General features: G+C 46.1%; 1 protein-coding gene across 1 annotated transcript in view; it reads left to right on the top strand.

Moving 5' to 3' along the window:
• The window catches only part of LOC125292260, a 37,174-nt gene extending 18,948 nt beyond the window's left edge, over positions 1–18,226 (top strand). Inside the window, exon 10 of the mRNA XM_048239475.1 lies at positions 18,030–18,226. Within this exon, the coding sequence (XP_048095432.1) occupies positions 18,030–18,226 (197 nt within the window). The remainder of the gene's footprint in view (positions 1–18,029) is intronic.
• Positions 18,227–18,582: the final 356 nt, after the last annotated feature.

Genomic DNA, 18,582 nt, shown 5'->3' with positions numbered 1-18,582 from the left:
AACATGGACCCAGCGCCACGGTCGAACTCCAGCATGGAAACCGGCTAACCAGAACCACCCACCGCCATGCAACGCCTGGAAGAGACAGAGAGAGAGGTAAACCGCAACACTGCTGACATTGCCTCCCTACTTCAAGCCCGCTACCAACAGCGCCAGCAGTTCCAGCAGCAACAGCAACAACTTGCAATGATCATTCAACTTCTCACCAACCTTTCTCCTCTGCCTGCTCCCACCGCCCAGCCCCAGCCAGCCTGCTCACCGCCCAGCACCGAGTCTCCTGCCCAGTCCACTGCTGCCGTGGCTGCCGGAGCCCCAGAACCCAGGATCGGCAATCCAGAGCGGTTCAGCGGCTAACCCAACCCAGGTACGGGCGTTCCTGACGAGCTGCCGTGTCCAGTTTACCCTGCAACCCAGGACTTTTGCCACTGAAGGGCGAGGGTCGGTTACGTGATCACTCACCTGACGGGGCGAGCTCGGACTCTGGGAACGGCGGAGTTTGAGCCGCCAGACCCCAGCATGTGCAACCTTCAACCTACAAGCAGAGGAGATGCTCAAGGTATTGATTTGGAATCCACAACAGCCGAGGCATCTCGGACCTGATGAGTATTCGCCAAGGCAGAAGGACTGTTGCGGATTACTCCATTGACTTTCGAACTGTGGCAAGTCGGAGCTCCTGGAACATGGAAGCATTGGTGGATGCCTTCCTCCACAGCCTGGCCGGACTACATAAAGGACGAGCTGGTTTCCCATGATCAACCCCCCCACTCTTGATGAAGCCATTGCTCTGGCTGTCGCATCGACCGCAGGATCCAGGCCGGCCCGTGAGAGAGAGCCAGAGTCCATCCACCAGCACACGGAGTGTCCCAACTACCCTTCTGTCCGCACCTGCCACACCATCTAGCCAGCGGACCAGTCTGAACCGATGGAGATCGGGCCGCCTCCCTAACCCCTGCAGAGCCAGCGACGATCACCTCCAACTTGTGCCTGTACTGTGGTGGTGATGGTCATCAGTCGCCACCTGTCCAGCAAAAGCCGGAGCTCACCAGATGTAGGAGGAATCGGATGAGCTCAATGAACATTCAGCCCTCCATCAGCCGTGAAACCCCTCATCCAAGTCTGTCTTCACCTGTCTGATTCCACCCACACCCTGGCAGCCCTGGTGGACTCTGGCAGAAGCAAACATTATTGACACAGGACTTGCTCGTCAGCTGGGCTTGGAAAGCCATCGCTTGTCCACTCCTGTTCCAGCCCGGGCCCTGGGCGGTCACGCAGTGGCACAGTTACCAGCATCACAGCCCCCATCTCAATGATGGTGTCAGGAAACCACCGAGAGACCATCCGCTTCCACCTGCTCAGCTCTCCAGGCCAACCCCTAATCCTGGGCTACCCTTGGCTCCGTCTCCACAATCCTCACCTCGATTGGGCCTCGGAACTGTGAAAGAGTGGGGAAATGCCTGCCACCTGACCTGTTTGCATGCTGCTCGCTGCCCCCCGCTCAGTACCCCCTGTAGCACTGCCCCGACATTTCTAATGTCCTGAATATTACCATGGCCTCCGAGAGGTGTTCAACAAGACCAAAGCCACATCTCTGCCCCCCACACCGTCCGCACGACTGTGCCATTGATCTCCTCCTGGGACTGCTCCACCCAAAGGTCACCTCTACTCACTATCCCCCTCCTGAAAGAAAACTATGGAGGATTACATCAGGGACTCCCTGGCAGCTGGACTCATCCGCCCGTCTTCCTCTCCTGCTGGTGCGGGTTCTTCTTTGTGGGAAAGAAAGATGGTTCTCTTAAGCCCCTGCATTGATTATCAAGGTCTGAATGATGTCACAGTGAAGAACAGGTACCCTCTGCCTTTACTCACCTCTGCTTTTGAGTTGCTCCAGGGATCCACTATTTTCACCAAACTGGACCTTAGAAATGCTTACCACCTAGTCCCGAGTAAGGGAGGGTGACGAGTGGAAGACTGCATTCAAACCCACCCACACCGCCATTATGAGTACCTGGTAATGCCATTTGGCCTCACCAACGCCCCCAGCGTATTCCAGGCGCTGGTGAATGATGTGCTGCGGGACATGCTGAATAAATTAGTCTTCGTGTACCTGGACGACATCTTAATTTTCTCAGAACTCTGTCCAATTACACCCGTCATGTCCAGCTGGTTCTTCGCGGGGCTCCTGGAGAACTCTCTTTTTGTCAAAGCGGAGAAATGCGAGTTCCATGCTCAGACTGTGTCATTCCTGGGATACATCACGCTGAAGGCAATATCCAGATGGACCCCATAAAGGTCTCGGCAGTTACCTCCTGGTCAGTTCGGGAATAGGAAGAAGTTGCAGCAATTCCTCGGTTTTGCTAATTTCTACCGAAATTCATCCCGAACTACAGCTCGTCGCCGCTCCCCTCACAGCTCTGACCAGCATCAAACACCCTTTTTCTGGACCCCAGAGGCCAACACAGCCTTTCATACCCTCAAGGCCCGGTTCACCACTGCCCCCATCCTCCAGATGCCGGATTCAGACCCGGCAGTTAGATTTGTCGAGGTGGATGCCTCAGGCGTGGGAGTCGGGGGCCATACTCTCTCAACGGGCAGAGGAGGACAACAAGTTGCACCCCCTGTGCATTTTTCTCGCCGGCTTTCACCTGCAGAGCAATTATGATGTTGGAAACCGTGAGCTGTTGGCTGTCAAGCTTGCCCTGGAGGAGGGCGCCACTGGCTGGAGGGGTCCACCGTTCCATTCCTGGTCTGGACCGATCCACAAAACCTTGAATACATCCGCAATGCCAAACGTCTTAACCCCAGACAGTCCGCTGGGCCTTGTTTTTCACCAGATTCAACTTCACCCTGTCATACCGCCCAGGTTCTCGGAACACCAAGCCGGACGCTCTCTCTCCGTCAGTTTCATAAGGATGACGCCCTTCCCAGGAACCTGCATCACTTCTGCCCGATCCCTCGTCGGAGCTGCCCTGACCTGGGATATCGGGGAGGAAATTCAAGAGGCCCTCCGTGACCATCCCAGTCCCAGTGCATGCCCAGACGGTCTCTTTCGTCCCAGAGAATTTGAGGTCCTGGGTCATACAGTGGGGACACAACTCCCCGCCCTTGCCTGCCACCCGGCTCCACCCGCACCTGCCATCTCCTTGCCCAGCGCTTCTGGTGGTCTTCTTTGAGAATGGATGTCCGAGAATTGGCCCGTGCCTGCCCCACCTGCAATCAGAACAAGTCCTCCACTCCCCCCCGGCTGGTTTACTCCAGCCCTTGCCTGTGCCCCCACCGACCCTGGTCCACATCTCCTTGGACTTTGTAACTGGCCTCCCACCATCAGGTGGGATGACGGTCATTCTCACTGTGGTTGACCGGTTCAGCAAGATGGCACACTTCATTCCCCTCCCTAAACTGCCATCTGCCAGAGAGACTGCCCAGGCTGTTCTTGATCATGTCTTCCGCCTACACGGGCTGCCCAGGGATGTTGTCTCTGACCGAGGTCCCAATTCACCTCTACATTCTGGAAGGAGTTCTGCCGTCTTTCTAGGGGCCACAGTGAGTCTCACCCTCTGGGTTCCACCCCCCAGTCCAATGGTCAATCCCCGGGCAAACCAGGAGCTGGAGAAGGCCTGGGTGCATGGTTTCGCCAAAACCCCAGGCTTGGGCACAACAGCTGATGTGGATAGAGTATGCTCACAACTCCCTCACCTGGTCTGCCACTGGTATGTCACCTTTCCAGTGTGTGTATGGCTACCAGCCCCCCCTGTTCCCCCCAGCCAGGAAGGAGATGTGTCCTGCCCGCCTGCCTCGCCTATGCCCGCCCGTTGCCCGTGCACCTGGTCACAAGCTCGTGCCACGCCACTCAAGTCAGCTGTCAGCTATGCCACTGGGGCTAACCGGCCGAAGATCGCCGCACCCGCCCTGTTGGTTGGCCAGAAGGTGTGGCTGTCAGCCAAGGATCTCCCACTCATGGTGGAATCGCCAGAACTGGCACCCTGATTCCCTCGGCCCGTTCCCTATCCAGAGGGTCATCAGCCCAACCCGCAGTCCGGCTCCAGTTGCCAAACCTCCATGAGGGTGCACCCTACTTTCCATGTTCCCAAAAAATCAAGCCGACGCGATGAAAGCCCGCTGGTCCCGATGCGCTTCCTCCTCCTCCTCCTCGCCTCGTTGGACGGTGGGCTGGTGTACACTGTTCGACGCCTGCTTCGGGTCCAGACGGCAGAGGTAGGGGCCTCCAGTATCCTGCCGACTGGGGAGGGCTATGGACCTGAGGAGAGAACCTGGGTGCCAGCCAGTCGGATTGTGGACGGACACTCATCGCCGACTTCCACCGCCTGCATCCTGATCAACCTGCAATCGTAGGGGGCCCCAGAGGGGTCCTTAACCGTCCTGCCCGGCCCGGCTTCCCTGTCCTGTGCCTGACCCTGACCCTGTCTCTGCACCTGTCCCGCTTCTGTCCACTTACCCTCCAGCTCCCCTCCCGAGTATGAGGATGTTCACTGACCGCTCGGAGGAATTTCTAGCCCTCCACCGGCTCCCCCTCCGCCCTCCCGACGTGGTGTCACTCTTGGGACTTCTGGGGCCGCCCCTTTAGGGGTTCTGTCATGAGCTCTCTGCCTGGTAACACGCCTGATTGAAGTCTGATGACCTCCACCTGTTCCTGCTTTTGCTCTGCCTCACCTCTGTTTACCTGCTCAGCTGCACTGCATTCACCACTCATCATGCCCTGTATATAAAGCCTTGCTTTTCAGTCCACACTTGTCAGATCGTTTGCAACCAGCACCAGTTACTCCGCCTGTTTTGGAAAACGCCTCTGACTCTTTGCCTGTGATCCCGACCCGCCGACTACTTCTGTGTTCTCCAGCCCCGTAATCAGACCTGCCTTCCGGCCCCTCTTCACGGTCACCGCCTAGTCCTTGACTGTAATTGCTGTTTGTTTCAATTGCTGTTGTGTGTGTGTTTCCCAGGACTTCCCGGATCATCCAGCTCCTGCCATCGCTGTTCGCTACTGGGGAACACACACGCGAGACTCTTGGAACTCCTGTACCCTCGAAACCCTGAAACCCCTTAACCCCAACCCTTAAATAAACTTTTGAACGTGATACTTTGTGGTCCTCTTGTCGTTTTGCGTCTGACAAGCACAACCAGACCCTACAAAAAATAACTGCATTATTGCCATGTCAAACTGCAGATTTCTGAGTATGAAAACCGAAGTTTTGGAGAAAATACAGAGTCCTTATGCAGGGAATGCAGTATTTTGGACACAAACTGCATTGTGCTGCATAGTATTGTATTTTATTACAGAAATACTGTATCCTGTGCTATGTATATACCTAGGGCTATATTGTCACGCGTCGGTGATAGTTGCCCCCCGCCCAGAATAACGTAGGACCGGCCCTGTCTAAAAATCAAAAGACTATATCACTGTGCGGTGTGGTAACGCTAACTCTGGTCTTGACTCACTGCAGAAGCTTGTTCACTGCACTGGAGAATCCAGCTAACAAGTTAAAGAAAAGGAAACGAAACTTATTTTTAGAGCCTCTAAAATCAAATTCACTATTGAAATTGAGGCTTAGGACGGAGTGATGTGTAGGAGCGATGATCGCCCTCCTCAGATTTTTTTCGACAAATCGCACCCTGACTAGGGTTGACTTCAGCCAGTCAGTGTGAACGAACCTCAGACCAACGCAGATGGCAAAATAAGGAACTGCAACCTAATTTCAGTGGCTCAAGCTCTCCAGAACATTTCTAGTGGTTCTCATATGCATTGATGGATTTGTGAGATCTCGCAACACAAACTCAAGATCTCGCTAAAGAAAGTCAAGATCTCGCAAAAGAAACTCGAGATCTCACAAAACAAACGCAAGATCTCGCAAAAACAAACTCAAGATCTTGCAAACCTAGTTTTTTTGTATGTCACCTCCCCGGCTCCATAGAAATGTATAATGTCACACAGCATTTTTTATTTTTTTGCTTGAAGTCACAAATGACGTGGAGTCACCTCCTTGCAATACAATGGCCCTCATTTATCAACCGAGCGTAAAATCCAGCACAGATCTGAGTGCTGGAATCATCTTCTGACAGGGCTCACATGTGAATCAGAAAACGCTCATATCACCCAACCCAGTGTAAGAATGAATGTGTGTTGGTATATGTGGCAGTGTAAATATCATCCCTATAATATGCACATTTTAGAGGCTCCTGCCCCAGAATTCTAGACTCACCTACATGGAAGTGCATAATACTCCCTGAGGGGGGGCAGTGTTGGGGATGTGTGTTGGAGATTTTTCCTGATGAATAATGTGCTGTGTATGTAGGGAGGGGGGCAGTGTACCGCAAGTATGGTGAAGGGACTTACTATTGCAAGCAGAGTAACTGTATGTATGATGTATGTGAGTGATGACAGTGAAGATGTGTGTGTGGGCGGGAGGGGAGTGGAGCAGTGACGGACTGTGTGTGTGTGTGTGTGTGTGGGTAGGTGGGGAAGTGTGCTGTGGGCATGTAGAGGATGTGTGTTGAGATGTCCCTGAAGACAATGTGCTGTGTAAGGGGGCAGGTGCAGCAAGTAGAGGAGGCTTACTGTAGCAAGCAGTGTGCTGTATGTATGTGAGGTGATGACAGTGATGATGTAAGTGTGTGTGTTTTTGTGTGTGTGTTGGGGATGGGGGGCAGAAAGGCTAGCAATCAAGGACATGGGTAGATGGAGGAGAAAATCAAAATAATAAATAAAAAGTTCTATGGAGATGTGCAAAAGAAACACAACACTGCTGCTGCTCTTATATAACTTGCAACCACTATGCCACTTTCTTCTTTACTTTAGGTCAAACAGAACTACCCCAAGCCTTTATTGGCCTGAATTTGCACTAGTATTTTTATTGACTGTCTATGCACAATTTCAACCACATTTTGCTGCTCTTTATTTTTTCATTATTATATGTGCCCTCTTATTGACATCTATTTACTTCATTTTTTTGTTTACTTGAATGTTATGTTTGTCTGTGGACCTAAATTGGTAAAATATGTCTTGTCTTCACCGTGGGATAGTGAGAAACGTAATTCGACCTCTTTGTATGTCTGGGAACATGTGAAGAAATTGACAATAAAGCTGACTTTGACTTTGACTTTGACTTTGAAGTTGGAGAAAGTCAGATATGTGTGTGTGTGTGTGTGTGTGTTTGTGTGTGTGTGTGTGTTTTGACGTATTAGAGAGCCATTCATGGTGAGAGCAAGTTGGATGTACAGAAATCTTGTAATATTGAGAGACTCAAATACTGAGGAAGAACATTAGGTCTTCCCAAACATAATACACTGTAAACATGTGTGGCAGTGGCAATTGAGGATAAAAGGAGAGAAGTCAATTCATTAGCAGCTAGTAAAGGGGTTAGGCAAATTAACTTTGTACGTCAGGGGGATAAACCTCGTTCCGCAAAGGCCAGGTGTAAAACCGGCCAGTTGGAAAATGGAGCGGGCTGGGAAATAAAGGTTGATCTTGGCCAGCAGATGGCGGTACCTCCACATATAATGAGTACAAAACTAAGACCCGACTTAATTCTGTGGTCGGATTCAGAGAAGATAGTTTACTTCATTGAACTCACTGTTCCTTGGGAAGACAGAGTGGAAGAGGCCAATGAGCTGAAGAGAGCGAAATACACTAAAAATAGCAGAGGAGGCAGCCTAGCGAGGTTGGAGTGCACGATTAAGGCCTATTGAAATCGGTGCACCAGGGTTTGTGGCCAGATCTGCTATTGGCTTGCTGTCTGAATTGGGCATTTGTGGTCGAAGTCTAAGGCAGGTGGTTAGTAACATATCCTTGGCAGCAGAACGAGCAAGCGAATGGTTGTGGGTAAGGAGAAGTTACCCTTCCTGCGGCGCAAGCTAAGGTAAGCTAACTGGCTCATTTGATTTTGTATTTGTGATGGACTGTGCCTAGGTTGATGGTGGTTGGCTAGGGTTTTTATGGTTATGGTTCAGTCCGCATCAACAGGACGGACCAACCTAGCCAACCTAGTGTAACGGAGGCAGACTGAGCTAGCGTGCTAGTTGCCCGTGTAAATCCTCACAGCCCTAACCTTAGGAACGCTTCTAACCGCTGAGTTAGAAGCCTGGGCTTTTAGCTCAGTGGTTAGAGCGTTCGTCTCCCATGCCGGTGTGTGTGTCAAGGTGGCGGGTTCGAGGCCCGTGAGCGGCGAACGAACCGACCTTGTGACACTAGACCATGCCTAGGTTGGTTTTATTTGGATGTTTATTGTGATAATATAGTGGCAACGTGGGGCGTAAGCTAAGGTAAGCTAACTGACTCATTTGTTTTGTGTTTGTGATGGGCTGTGCCTAGGTTGATGGTGGTTGGCTAGGGTTTTTATGGTTATGGTTCAGTCCACATCAACGGGACGGACCAACCTAGCCAACCTAGACCATGCCTAGGCTGGTTAAAAGAATTTTGGGTATTGGATATTTCAATGTGGTAATATGGTGGCAGCATGGAGGGGAGTGTCTCCAGGACGCTGGTTTTGCTGTTAAGCATTCATGAGGTGTCGTGGGCCTAACTTAACGAAACATCTGTGAATGACGATGCCCACTTGATAACCCCAATGACATGCCACATACTATATACTGCTGTTGGATGGGCCATTTGTCTTGTGTTTGTGACCATTTCTTGGCAGATTTGTGGGTAGCGTGCTTTTTAAAGTTAATCCCGTGTATTAATGTAATACATAAATAGTATGAAATGTAATGTTCGACGCATGCAATTTAAGGAGAGTCTAACACTTACGTCCACACACAAGTCCATCTGAACCTTGTTAATTTTGAAGCCAGAAAACCTGCACGATCTGATATCACCAAGTAACTAACAGACTGGATCAAAGTGTGAAAGACTTTTTTTTGCGGAGAGAATGCATCATACTACAAATACATCCATTACAAAACCATACGACACCTGCAATTCGCCCTTTGAAAAAAAAGAATTCAAATGAAATTAATTTATGATTGTTACGCCTTCTGAAGCGAAAGTAATTCTCTCCACATATCTTAAGCCACCAAACGTGTCCACATAACGGGCTACATTACTGAATGTGCAGAAACAGTCTTAAGTCCAAGATATTTCATGAATTCAACTTTTCAACTTTCAAAACCTCCGTCGATTTACTGCTGCACTGTATTACTGTATGCCGAAATATTGAAATACTTGCATACACAAAATACTGAAATACTTGCGTACACAAGTTGAGACTTGACATGAGATTTAAACATTGCCGCCGCTCATGTTCAAATTGGTAAATGCTTTGTGTGGAAATGACTGCACGTCAGTCCTCCACCTGTTTTACATCGCTTGTTTTGTAAAAGAGGGTCAATGTCACTGGAGATCAGTGACTGTTTTCACTGAAATTGTGTCCAGGACGTGGAGTTTGTCCAAGGTAGGATTTAAAATATATTTACTAACTTCTCTGTTAATCTTTGTTTGGATGAAGAACATGCAACAGTGAGGAGCTGGTAATGTTAACATGATCCAGTCTGCTTAGTGTCCCCTATGCCTTGTTTTGATTTGTGGGTGAATAAAGTGAATGCCTGTGGACTTCACAGTCATGCATGCTCTCTTAACTATTTCTCCTCCTGTACAGTAGACAAGCACTTCATAAACAGACACCGTGCTGCTTTGATTAACGGTGTGAACACGGTTGATGGAGTGCTGGACCTTCTGCTGGAACGGGACGTGCTTCACAGGGAGACATATGAAAATGTGCGCTCTTGTAAGACCAGGCAAGAGAAGATGAGGAGTCTGATAGACCATTGCACCACCCAGGAAGCAAAAAACAGCTGTATAGGGCTCTGAAGAAGACAAATCAAGTCCTGATAAAAGAACTAGAGGGGAATAGACCTGCTGTATAAGGCCCTGATGAAGACAAATAGCCTACTGATAAGGAATCTAGGGTGGGAAAGACTTGTTTAAAGATTGTTTTAATCACACAAAACAGATTCATGTGGATGTGCAAGTAGCAATAATGGGGGCAATAATTCTGCTAAAACGGAACGTTTAATTCTCCAGCCTAATTATAGGGTTGCAATTGGGCTTGTAAAATAACATCTGAGTGTTTTTGATGGACCAAATTTGCATACTAGTTATCCTCACAGGACAAGATAACATACAGTTCATCTATTCTATGACACCTTTAAAATATTCCTGTCTGTAAAATCATTATTACCCAGATTTATTCTGGACTATTGTTAAAGGCAAAGTCCTTGGGATTATGTTCTGTTCTGTAATTCAATTGGAGTCTACATAATGAATTTCCCCTGGGGATCAATAAAGTATCTATCTATCTATCTATCTATCTATCTAATGACTCACTGTGCAAAGATATGTACAGTATTTTGGACATTCACAATTGCAGGTGCAGACTGTATTGTATTGACATTCACAGGACCTCTGTGTAATGTCCAAAAAAGGTTACCTAGTCCTATTGACATCCGAATGGGTCATGGTTAGACGTCCAAATAGCGGACCTAGTTTGCACGTCATGCAGTCGTCCATAATTGGTCTTGGACCGACGGACGCAATAAAGACATGATCTGCATGTCCATCCTAATGTATAGTGGGGAAGCTCCCTTTAGCCTCTGCCCATGTGATGGGGCTGGTATGATCTCATTATAATGTACTCTGTGTGCTGTCTAACAGAAATCTGAGTCTGAGGTTTTGTCTTACTGAGTAAGAAATGGGGAAAGATTATGTGACATATTTGAGGACATGTTGGAACACCAAAACAATGGTGGATGAGTCTATAATTATTGTGTGTCTGCTTATTGTGTGTCTGCTAATCTTGTATAAACTTAACAGAGAAGTTAGTAAATATATTTTATACGACAATGAATATATATTGAATATAGGCTACAAGTTATGGTGAATATTTTAATATGTGCATAATTAACTAAACCAATCTGTGTTGTTCTATTGTTGTGTTGTTTGTTGAATCTGTAATCATATTATTATTATTTAAACAAGCAATCCAACCTCACACATCCATGTTCTTAGAATGCATCTTTGTTATTGTTTTCTTAATGTTTTCTTAATTCAGTTGAGGGCTTTACGATTTTCTTACCGTCGGGTAGCCAATGTTTTAGGAATAAGTTTAATGTTCTCCTCCGCTGCAGTTAGAGTAAAACTAGCTCTTCTGGATTTAAGATCTCTTTTCAAAAAAATAATTTTAATCAATGATCTTATCTGCACACACTACCTCAAATTTCTACTTTTAAGTGAGACATGTTCAGATCAAACAAACAGTGCTACTACCCTCATCAAATCAGCTCCCCTAAATTTCAGTTTTCTAGGTGCTTGCAGAACAAATAAAATAGGAGGGGGGATAACCACAATATTCAACAAATGTTTTCACTGCGATCAATCATCATTGGGTGACTGTATCATTTAATACCAATGCCAACAACACCCAACTTTTCTTAGCTCTGTTACCTAATGACTATGGTCCCCTTGAATCTCTTTGTCAGTGTATTGACAACATCAAAAACTGGATGTCTCAAAATTGTCTTGAGCTGAACAAAGAAAAAAGTATGAGTAATCATATTTGGTAAAAGGGAAGAAAGAATTAAGGTTGCCACTATCCACTATTGCCACATCAGTCACATGAAAGAAATAACTAAATCAGACGTAAAACTAAATCAAAACGTGAAAATCTGTGTGAGCTTCATTGAAATGGAATGATGTTTTTTGTCCATAGAAAATCAAAGGTGGACAGAGGTTTTGTCACAGTATTAATAACATGCTGAGAAACTGTCTGACACGTTTTGGTTTAGCTGTTCTATACCTAAATAACATGCTAACCGGAGATATGACAAAACTTTTATGCTTTTATGTACTCTTTGCTCTTGTTTATGTAAATCACATGACCCCTGTGCATGAAATATGCTATATAAATCAAATTGCCTTGCCTTGTGAAAAATACTTTTTGGAATAAACACCTTCCTGTTACAGTTTTTTCTGAATGCTTAAACACAACTGTGATTCTTATAGCACAATTCCTAAAACTATTAAAACTTATAGGCGAAAAAATGTTTAAACAGCTGGACAAATGATTTAGCTAATTGATTATATAACCTGTACACCAGCAATTGTTGAACATTTACCTGTACAAGTACATTGACAGTAGCCCAGCCCTAACAGCATGTTGTAGGCCTACTGTAGAAATTTCACTTAAATTGCAACCGCATGAACATGCCTGCTTGCCAACGTTCAAACGACAACGAAAAGATAATAAAACAACAAGAGGGTTGAGTCTGAATGACACTGAGTTTTGTAGTTAAGAAATATTTTCGTATATAAAAAAAAAGGTCATTCTTCAATCTCCTTCACTGGCCTATGAAAAAAGGCTTAACGCCCCAAAACAACGATCAATGATCATCAAATTTCTCTCTCACATTGCTCCTCATAACCATCTATAAAAAGTGTTTTTCTTTTCTTTTTGAGCACATCCGAATCCCAGGACATAACGCACTGGACCTTATAATAGGCTCGAGATATAATTCCAAAGGGGGCAGATAGGGGCCACTGCACTTAAAACTTAAAAAGATGAAGCTTCCCGAACTTTGAAATTGCGATCAGTGACTGGCATCGGGTGAACGAAGCTTTTCGAAGTTGAACAGGCTATTAAAACTATTTGGCGCACCTCCATGTCACAGGAGAGACTGGGCTCTCCCTTCTATGAAAAAGACGTTAGGCTACCTGCAAACTGGCCTATGATTTCATTGCTGAGTTTGCGGCAAAGCAAGAAAATGTTTTTTTTTTCCTGAGTCAGGATATGGCGAGTCAGTGTCATTTATTTGTCCAATGTTAGCCTATATATACAGACCAGTACATCTTATCAATAGTTTGAATGTCGTGTGTGTTTCTGCTCATTGACAAATACCGTTCAGCACAATGATTCATGCCCAATTAATTCCCCCTGTTAAAGTGTTCGCCTTTGTTACACTATTTGGTTTTGTGATGTAGCCTATGATAAACACCATATGGCAAAATATGTGACTCAGCTAATGTTATAGGCTATACAATTGAATTTCCCCTCTTAAAGGCAAGCTGGTGTAGCTTATTAGACTAGGCTACTATTAAAATACACCGACGGTAGCCTTGGCTATGTGTAAAGTAAGCTATCGCATGATTTCATGCACGTAAGTGAAAAGGGCCTTGCATCTGTCAAGTTCATGACTGGGGCCTCGCATCCCTTGCGACGGCCCTGCAGCTCCTCCTAAGACAGCGAGGAAAAAGTTAAAATATGCTTGATAAACCGGGAAAAGTTGACAGGTTTGTTTCGGTCCCGTGATTATTTGTGAAATTGTGCAAACGACAGCCTTTCAAGGCATTTCAAAAGGAAGGAGTCGAGCATGCAAGCTCCCAAATTGACCCAGTAGCCTAAGGCATCAATAAATTGTTGGGACTGGGGAGGGTCGCGCTTTTTCTCAATCACTTTGGAGGGTCATAGAAAAATTCTTGCTGGCGAGGGAGGGTCACGCGTCTTTTTGACTAACGCTCCCAAAACTCCTCCGGTAGCCCCTTAAATAAATAAATAACAAACAGTCCCTAATTGATTAATAGCCTAGGCCTACACCAGCAATTGTTGAACATTGACCTGTACAGGACATTGACAGTAACCCAGCCTAACAAGCAAATGTTGCAAAATACATCAAAAGACGAATTAATCAGAAATAAATAATGTAATCTGCATCGCTTTATTTAACAAACTGCAAGCAACAATAGCATTGAGTTCGCTGTAAGGCCAAACCAAGAGCAAAGCCTATCTGTTAAGGCAGTCGATAGGCTATATAATGAGCTGTGTGCCTGGAAAGACGATAGATGACGGCTCTGGTCATCCCATACCCTCCCCCCACTTCCTGTAGCCTACCATTATGAAGGCCTGTACCCTAAAACGACTCGTTTGCCGTTTTTGTGACATTAAGCTTTTTCACGTTAAGCCCCCTCCCCATCCCCTTCTTTCACAAGCAGTGGGGAGCTGGGCACAAAGTAACACTTTTTGGTAGACAAAGGAGGGTTCTCCGCGCTTCTGTCGTTTGGCCCACAATCCGTTGCAACCAGGCCAGGACAGATATTTTAGAGAGGAGAGACGCGGTGCAGCTCAGATGTCTTCTTAATTTTCTTTATTCTTTAGTAAAGGTGCAGAACATTATTAAACTTTGACTAACATTTCGATGTGTCGATGTTTTTGACTAACTAACATCGAAACGTTAGTCAAAGCAATTGAACTAATAACAGACGTGTGTCGAAAATTTACTTTATTTTCCATACGGAGAAATAACATATGCAGAGTCTAACCAAGGTCAATCTTGCCAAAAAGCCCTCAAACCTGAAAACACATGAGGCAAAAGTGCAAAACATCACAAAACTAACTAAACTAACACGCCGCGATATTTTTGTATTGCAATCATTGTAGCCTACAGTTGTAACAGCTGTGAACAGTCGCTTTTACTCCCGAACGCGCCATTATAAAGAACGCTTAACGTGTCCCAAAACAGCTATCAATTAATCACCAAACGCCTTATAAACAAGTATTGCCAGGAGCAACACCTTGCAAAAATGATAACAATACGCCCTAGGCCTTTATATGGCTCTGCTCCTGCCTAGATTCGAACTCAGAACTGCCTGAAAGTTGCAGACCTGTTCTGGAAATACGTGCATTAACCCAGTGTTTCTCAAAGTGTGGTCCGGGACCACTGGTGGTCCGTAGTTATCCCAAGTGTTCCATGAAAGCAGGTAAAATATGATATAGATGAGTTGTTTGCAATATTGAACCAACTTGTATGTAAATCCAAACAGTTCTGCAACACTGTCTATGTAAGATATGCCAGTTTAAATCATATGAATCCTCTGACACAATAAGCAAAGTGAAAATACAATAAGCAAGGTGGTTCAGTGAGTAGGCCTATTGTGCTGATATACTGTTGAAGTAGGTCTAATCTATTTTTTTAGCTAGGTGGTCCATGCATTTTTATTGGTTAAGTGGTCCTCCATCTGAAAAAAAGTTTGAGAAACACTGCATTAACCCACTCGACCGGTCAGACAACGCTATCTGCTTCGAAGTAGGCCTATTGGGTAGGACTGTAGCCTACACTGGTTGCTGTGGCACAGTCTTGAGTGACCGAATTCGCTTTTTCTTTTGTCATATGAATGCTGTCATTTTGTTAACATTACTGTTAAGGAGATGCTGTAGGCAAAGTCTATATTTCAACCTCGTTAGTGTAGTAAAAAAAATCAGAACTATTCACAAGGTTTCTGGGCAGCATATTTATGTTCTGTTAGCAAGTTTAACTTCTCATGACTACCGACAAAGTAGCCTACTGCCAGCTGACGAAGCTTCATTTTAAAACATTACTGAGAGACAGACACTGTACAATCAAGAAATCTTGCCACTGAATCCAAAACTATGTTTAACATTATGTACAAGGCTTAGGCTACAGTGGACTAGCATGTTGCAGGGGCTGCTAAAACACAGAGAAACGCGACTGAAAACTCGGCCAATCACAGCCCTTGCTGTTAATCGCCGCCTGGTTCGACCGTGGAACTCCATTAGCGGACTATGCTGCCCCTGCCGCTGCAGTTGTACTTTACATTTCACCATTCACCATGATCGTGAATGAAGTGTCAATTTCTAACTGGGACCCACTGTATAACTGTAAATATCTTCACGCCTGTAGCTACTGCAGGGATGCCCACCCCAAGTCGGTGTGTCCGAGGAGAACTCGCTTCATGAAAGAGCGAAAGAAATAAAACCATCAACGCCTGTCAACGTCCCTAAGCTGGGTCGGGCATTGAAAAGCATCCTAACCGCTGTTTCGTGGCATTATTTATTGACTGGTCTTGTTCAAGGTTTCTTTGCTGGTCTGTTGCATTTCCTGCCGTGTCATTCAGCTGTAAAACCTGTTGTCTGCGTCAAAGGAGCCTGAGATAGTGGATGCCCTGTTGGAGAAGGAAGTCAAAAAAGGTTTTATGATCGGACCGTAGGAATCTCCTTTCCCAGTTTGTAGGATAAACCCCATAGGGATCGCCACTCGGAAATGTTCAGGTAAAAAACGATTGATCATTGACCTTTCGGCTCCCCCATAACAATTCAGCTGATAGCATCAATAGCCTCATTCCTTTAGCCCCTTTCTCCTATTCTGTAGCAACCGTTTATGCCATGCTATCAAGTTCATCAAAAAGGCAGGACGAGGAGCTTGGCTTGCTAATGGATATAAAGTGATGCCATTGCATCCTTCTCAGTGGCATCTGTTTGGCGTTAAATGGAGAGGCAAAACCTATTTCTCGGTTAGACTCACTTTTGGCTGTTGTAGTAGTCCAAAAATTTTCGATACCTTATCCGAAGCCTTGTGCTGGATTCTCCTCAACGACAAATTACCGTTCGAGACTTCATCTTTTCAGATGATTTTCTTCTGGTAGACTTCCCATCAGCCAAGTCAGATTTTTCCATCTCGCACTCAAGCTTAACTTTTTCGGATTTGGGTGTTCCTCTCTCAGAGGAAAAGACCCTAGGTCCCAATTAAGGTTCTAGAGTTTCTGGGCATCACCCTGAATTCCGACCTAATGCAAGCCTCGCTTCCCCTCGAGAAATTATCCCGCATAAGACAGGTTATGCATGCAGCTCAAGATTCAAAGTCATTCTCCAAAAGGGAACTGCTCTCTCTTCTAGGCCATCTTAATTTCGCGATGAGAGTTATTCCTCAAGGCAGGTCATTCATACCCAGGCTTCTTGACTTATCCAAATCAGTTAAAGATCTCAATGACGTTGTTTCTTTAGACACAGGATGTAGATCAGAGCTAAAATGTTGGTCTTTGCTCTTGGATAATTGGAATGGCATTTCATTTTTTCATAATGATTTTCTGGAATCGTCTCCAGTGCTCAATCTGTGTAACGGATGCTGCGCCCTCCGTAGGGTTTGCAAACCATTCTTCAATAACGAATGGTTTGCAAGCGCTTGGCCGCAGTCAACTTGCCTGCCAATGAATCCTCAACAGCCCTACTAGAGTTGTATCCTATTGTTGTAGCTTGCATTCTCTGGGGTAAACATTGGGCTAGGGAAACAAATTCTGTTTTCTGATAACGAGGCAACTGTTAACATCATTAACAAGATGCGCCATCTATTCCAATCATTAATAGATTCATGAGACGTCTTACATGGCTGTCAATTTTGGGCAATTATACCTTTCGCGCAGCTCATATCACTGGTTTAAATAATCAAGTGGGCCGATACCCTCTCTCGATTTAAATTACAGAAATTCCATCGCCTGTGTCCAGAAGCAGCCTAGTCAAGCCTGGAATGCCCCCTGCTCAGCCAAACCATTTTAGATTAAATGATCCGCTGCAATCTTTAATGTTGCTGCTTTCGCAGTACATGCGTGGAGGTCTGTCTAAATCTACATTAAAAGCCGCGACTCAGCTTCTCAGCTTGGTCTTATTTCACCACATTTTGTGCTACTTTATCTGTAGCCGCCTGCCTGTGAATATATCCTGTGTTAGTGCATTTATAGTCCATTGCTTTGAGTCTCGAAAAATGCAGCCTTCTTCCATCAAAAGTACTGTCGCTGGCATCCAATTCCATCTACGCTGCCTGGATCCATCCGTTACCAGCATTCTGGAAAACCCATCCATACGCCTCCTGCTGAACGCCTCAAAAGGAGTCACCTCGAGGAGGCAATGATAAACGCCTTCCTTTTCACATTACCTTTAGTTAATACAATTATATCACGCTTGAGGGAAGGGTGTTTTGGGCCTTACACAGATCAAATGTTAGAGACAGTCATTCTCACAGCTTTCTTTGGGTTCCTAAGGGGTGGCGAAATCTCTTCTTCACGCAGGTTTCTTTGACCCAAATCACGATCTCACCATTTCTGATGTTTCGATTAATGATCACCATTTCACCTTGTTTCTCAAACACTCCAAATCAGATAGAAATAGTGAAGGTGTAGTTGTTTATATATCAGAGTCTAATACTGTCTTTTGTCCTCTATCATCCATGCTGACCTACTTGAGGAGCCGTCCTCGTGCTGGTCCGCAGGAGCCGCTGTTTGTCGCTCAGGAGGGGAAACCAATGCCCAGAGCCTGGTTTGCATCTCATCTACACCTCCTCTGCCAATTCTGTGGACTGCCTCCAGACCGCTATACAGCCCATTCTCTGGCAAGATAGGGGCATGAACTCACGGCTGCATCTGCTCCTGTTTCAACCCTAAAAGCCATGGGCCGATGGACGTCTACTGCATATGAACGTTACCTTTGTCCTGACGTTCGCGCCATTCTCAACGCTCAGAAAGCTATGAGCTCTGCTCCCTGATCTGCTTCTTGCCCTATGTGCTCTGCTCCCTGCTCTGTTTCCTGACCTATGTGCTCTGCTCCCTGCTCTGTTTCCTGACCTATATGCTCTGCTCCCTGCTCTGTTTCCTGACCTGCTCCCCTGTGCTTAAAGGCTACTTAATTCCATCATCTTGTGTTGATAGGTCACAAGAGGATTGCCAGGTATGGTCTGTTTGGGGGGAATAGTTAGCTCGCTCAGTGTTAAACTGTGTGAGCGCCCCTAATGCTGCTGCTG

The sequence above is a fragment of the Alosa alosa genome, chromosome 3 (assembly GCF_017589495.1).
Source record: "Alosa alosa isolate M-15738 ecotype Scorff River chromosome 3, AALO_Geno_1.1, whole genome shotgun sequence".
Classification (NCBI taxonomy): Eukaryota; Metazoa; Chordata; class Actinopteri; order Clupeiformes; family Clupeidae; genus Alosa; species Alosa alosa.
The sequence above is the reverse complement of the archived record's forward strand: the minus strand, read 5'-3'. Positions and strand labels throughout refer to the sequence as shown.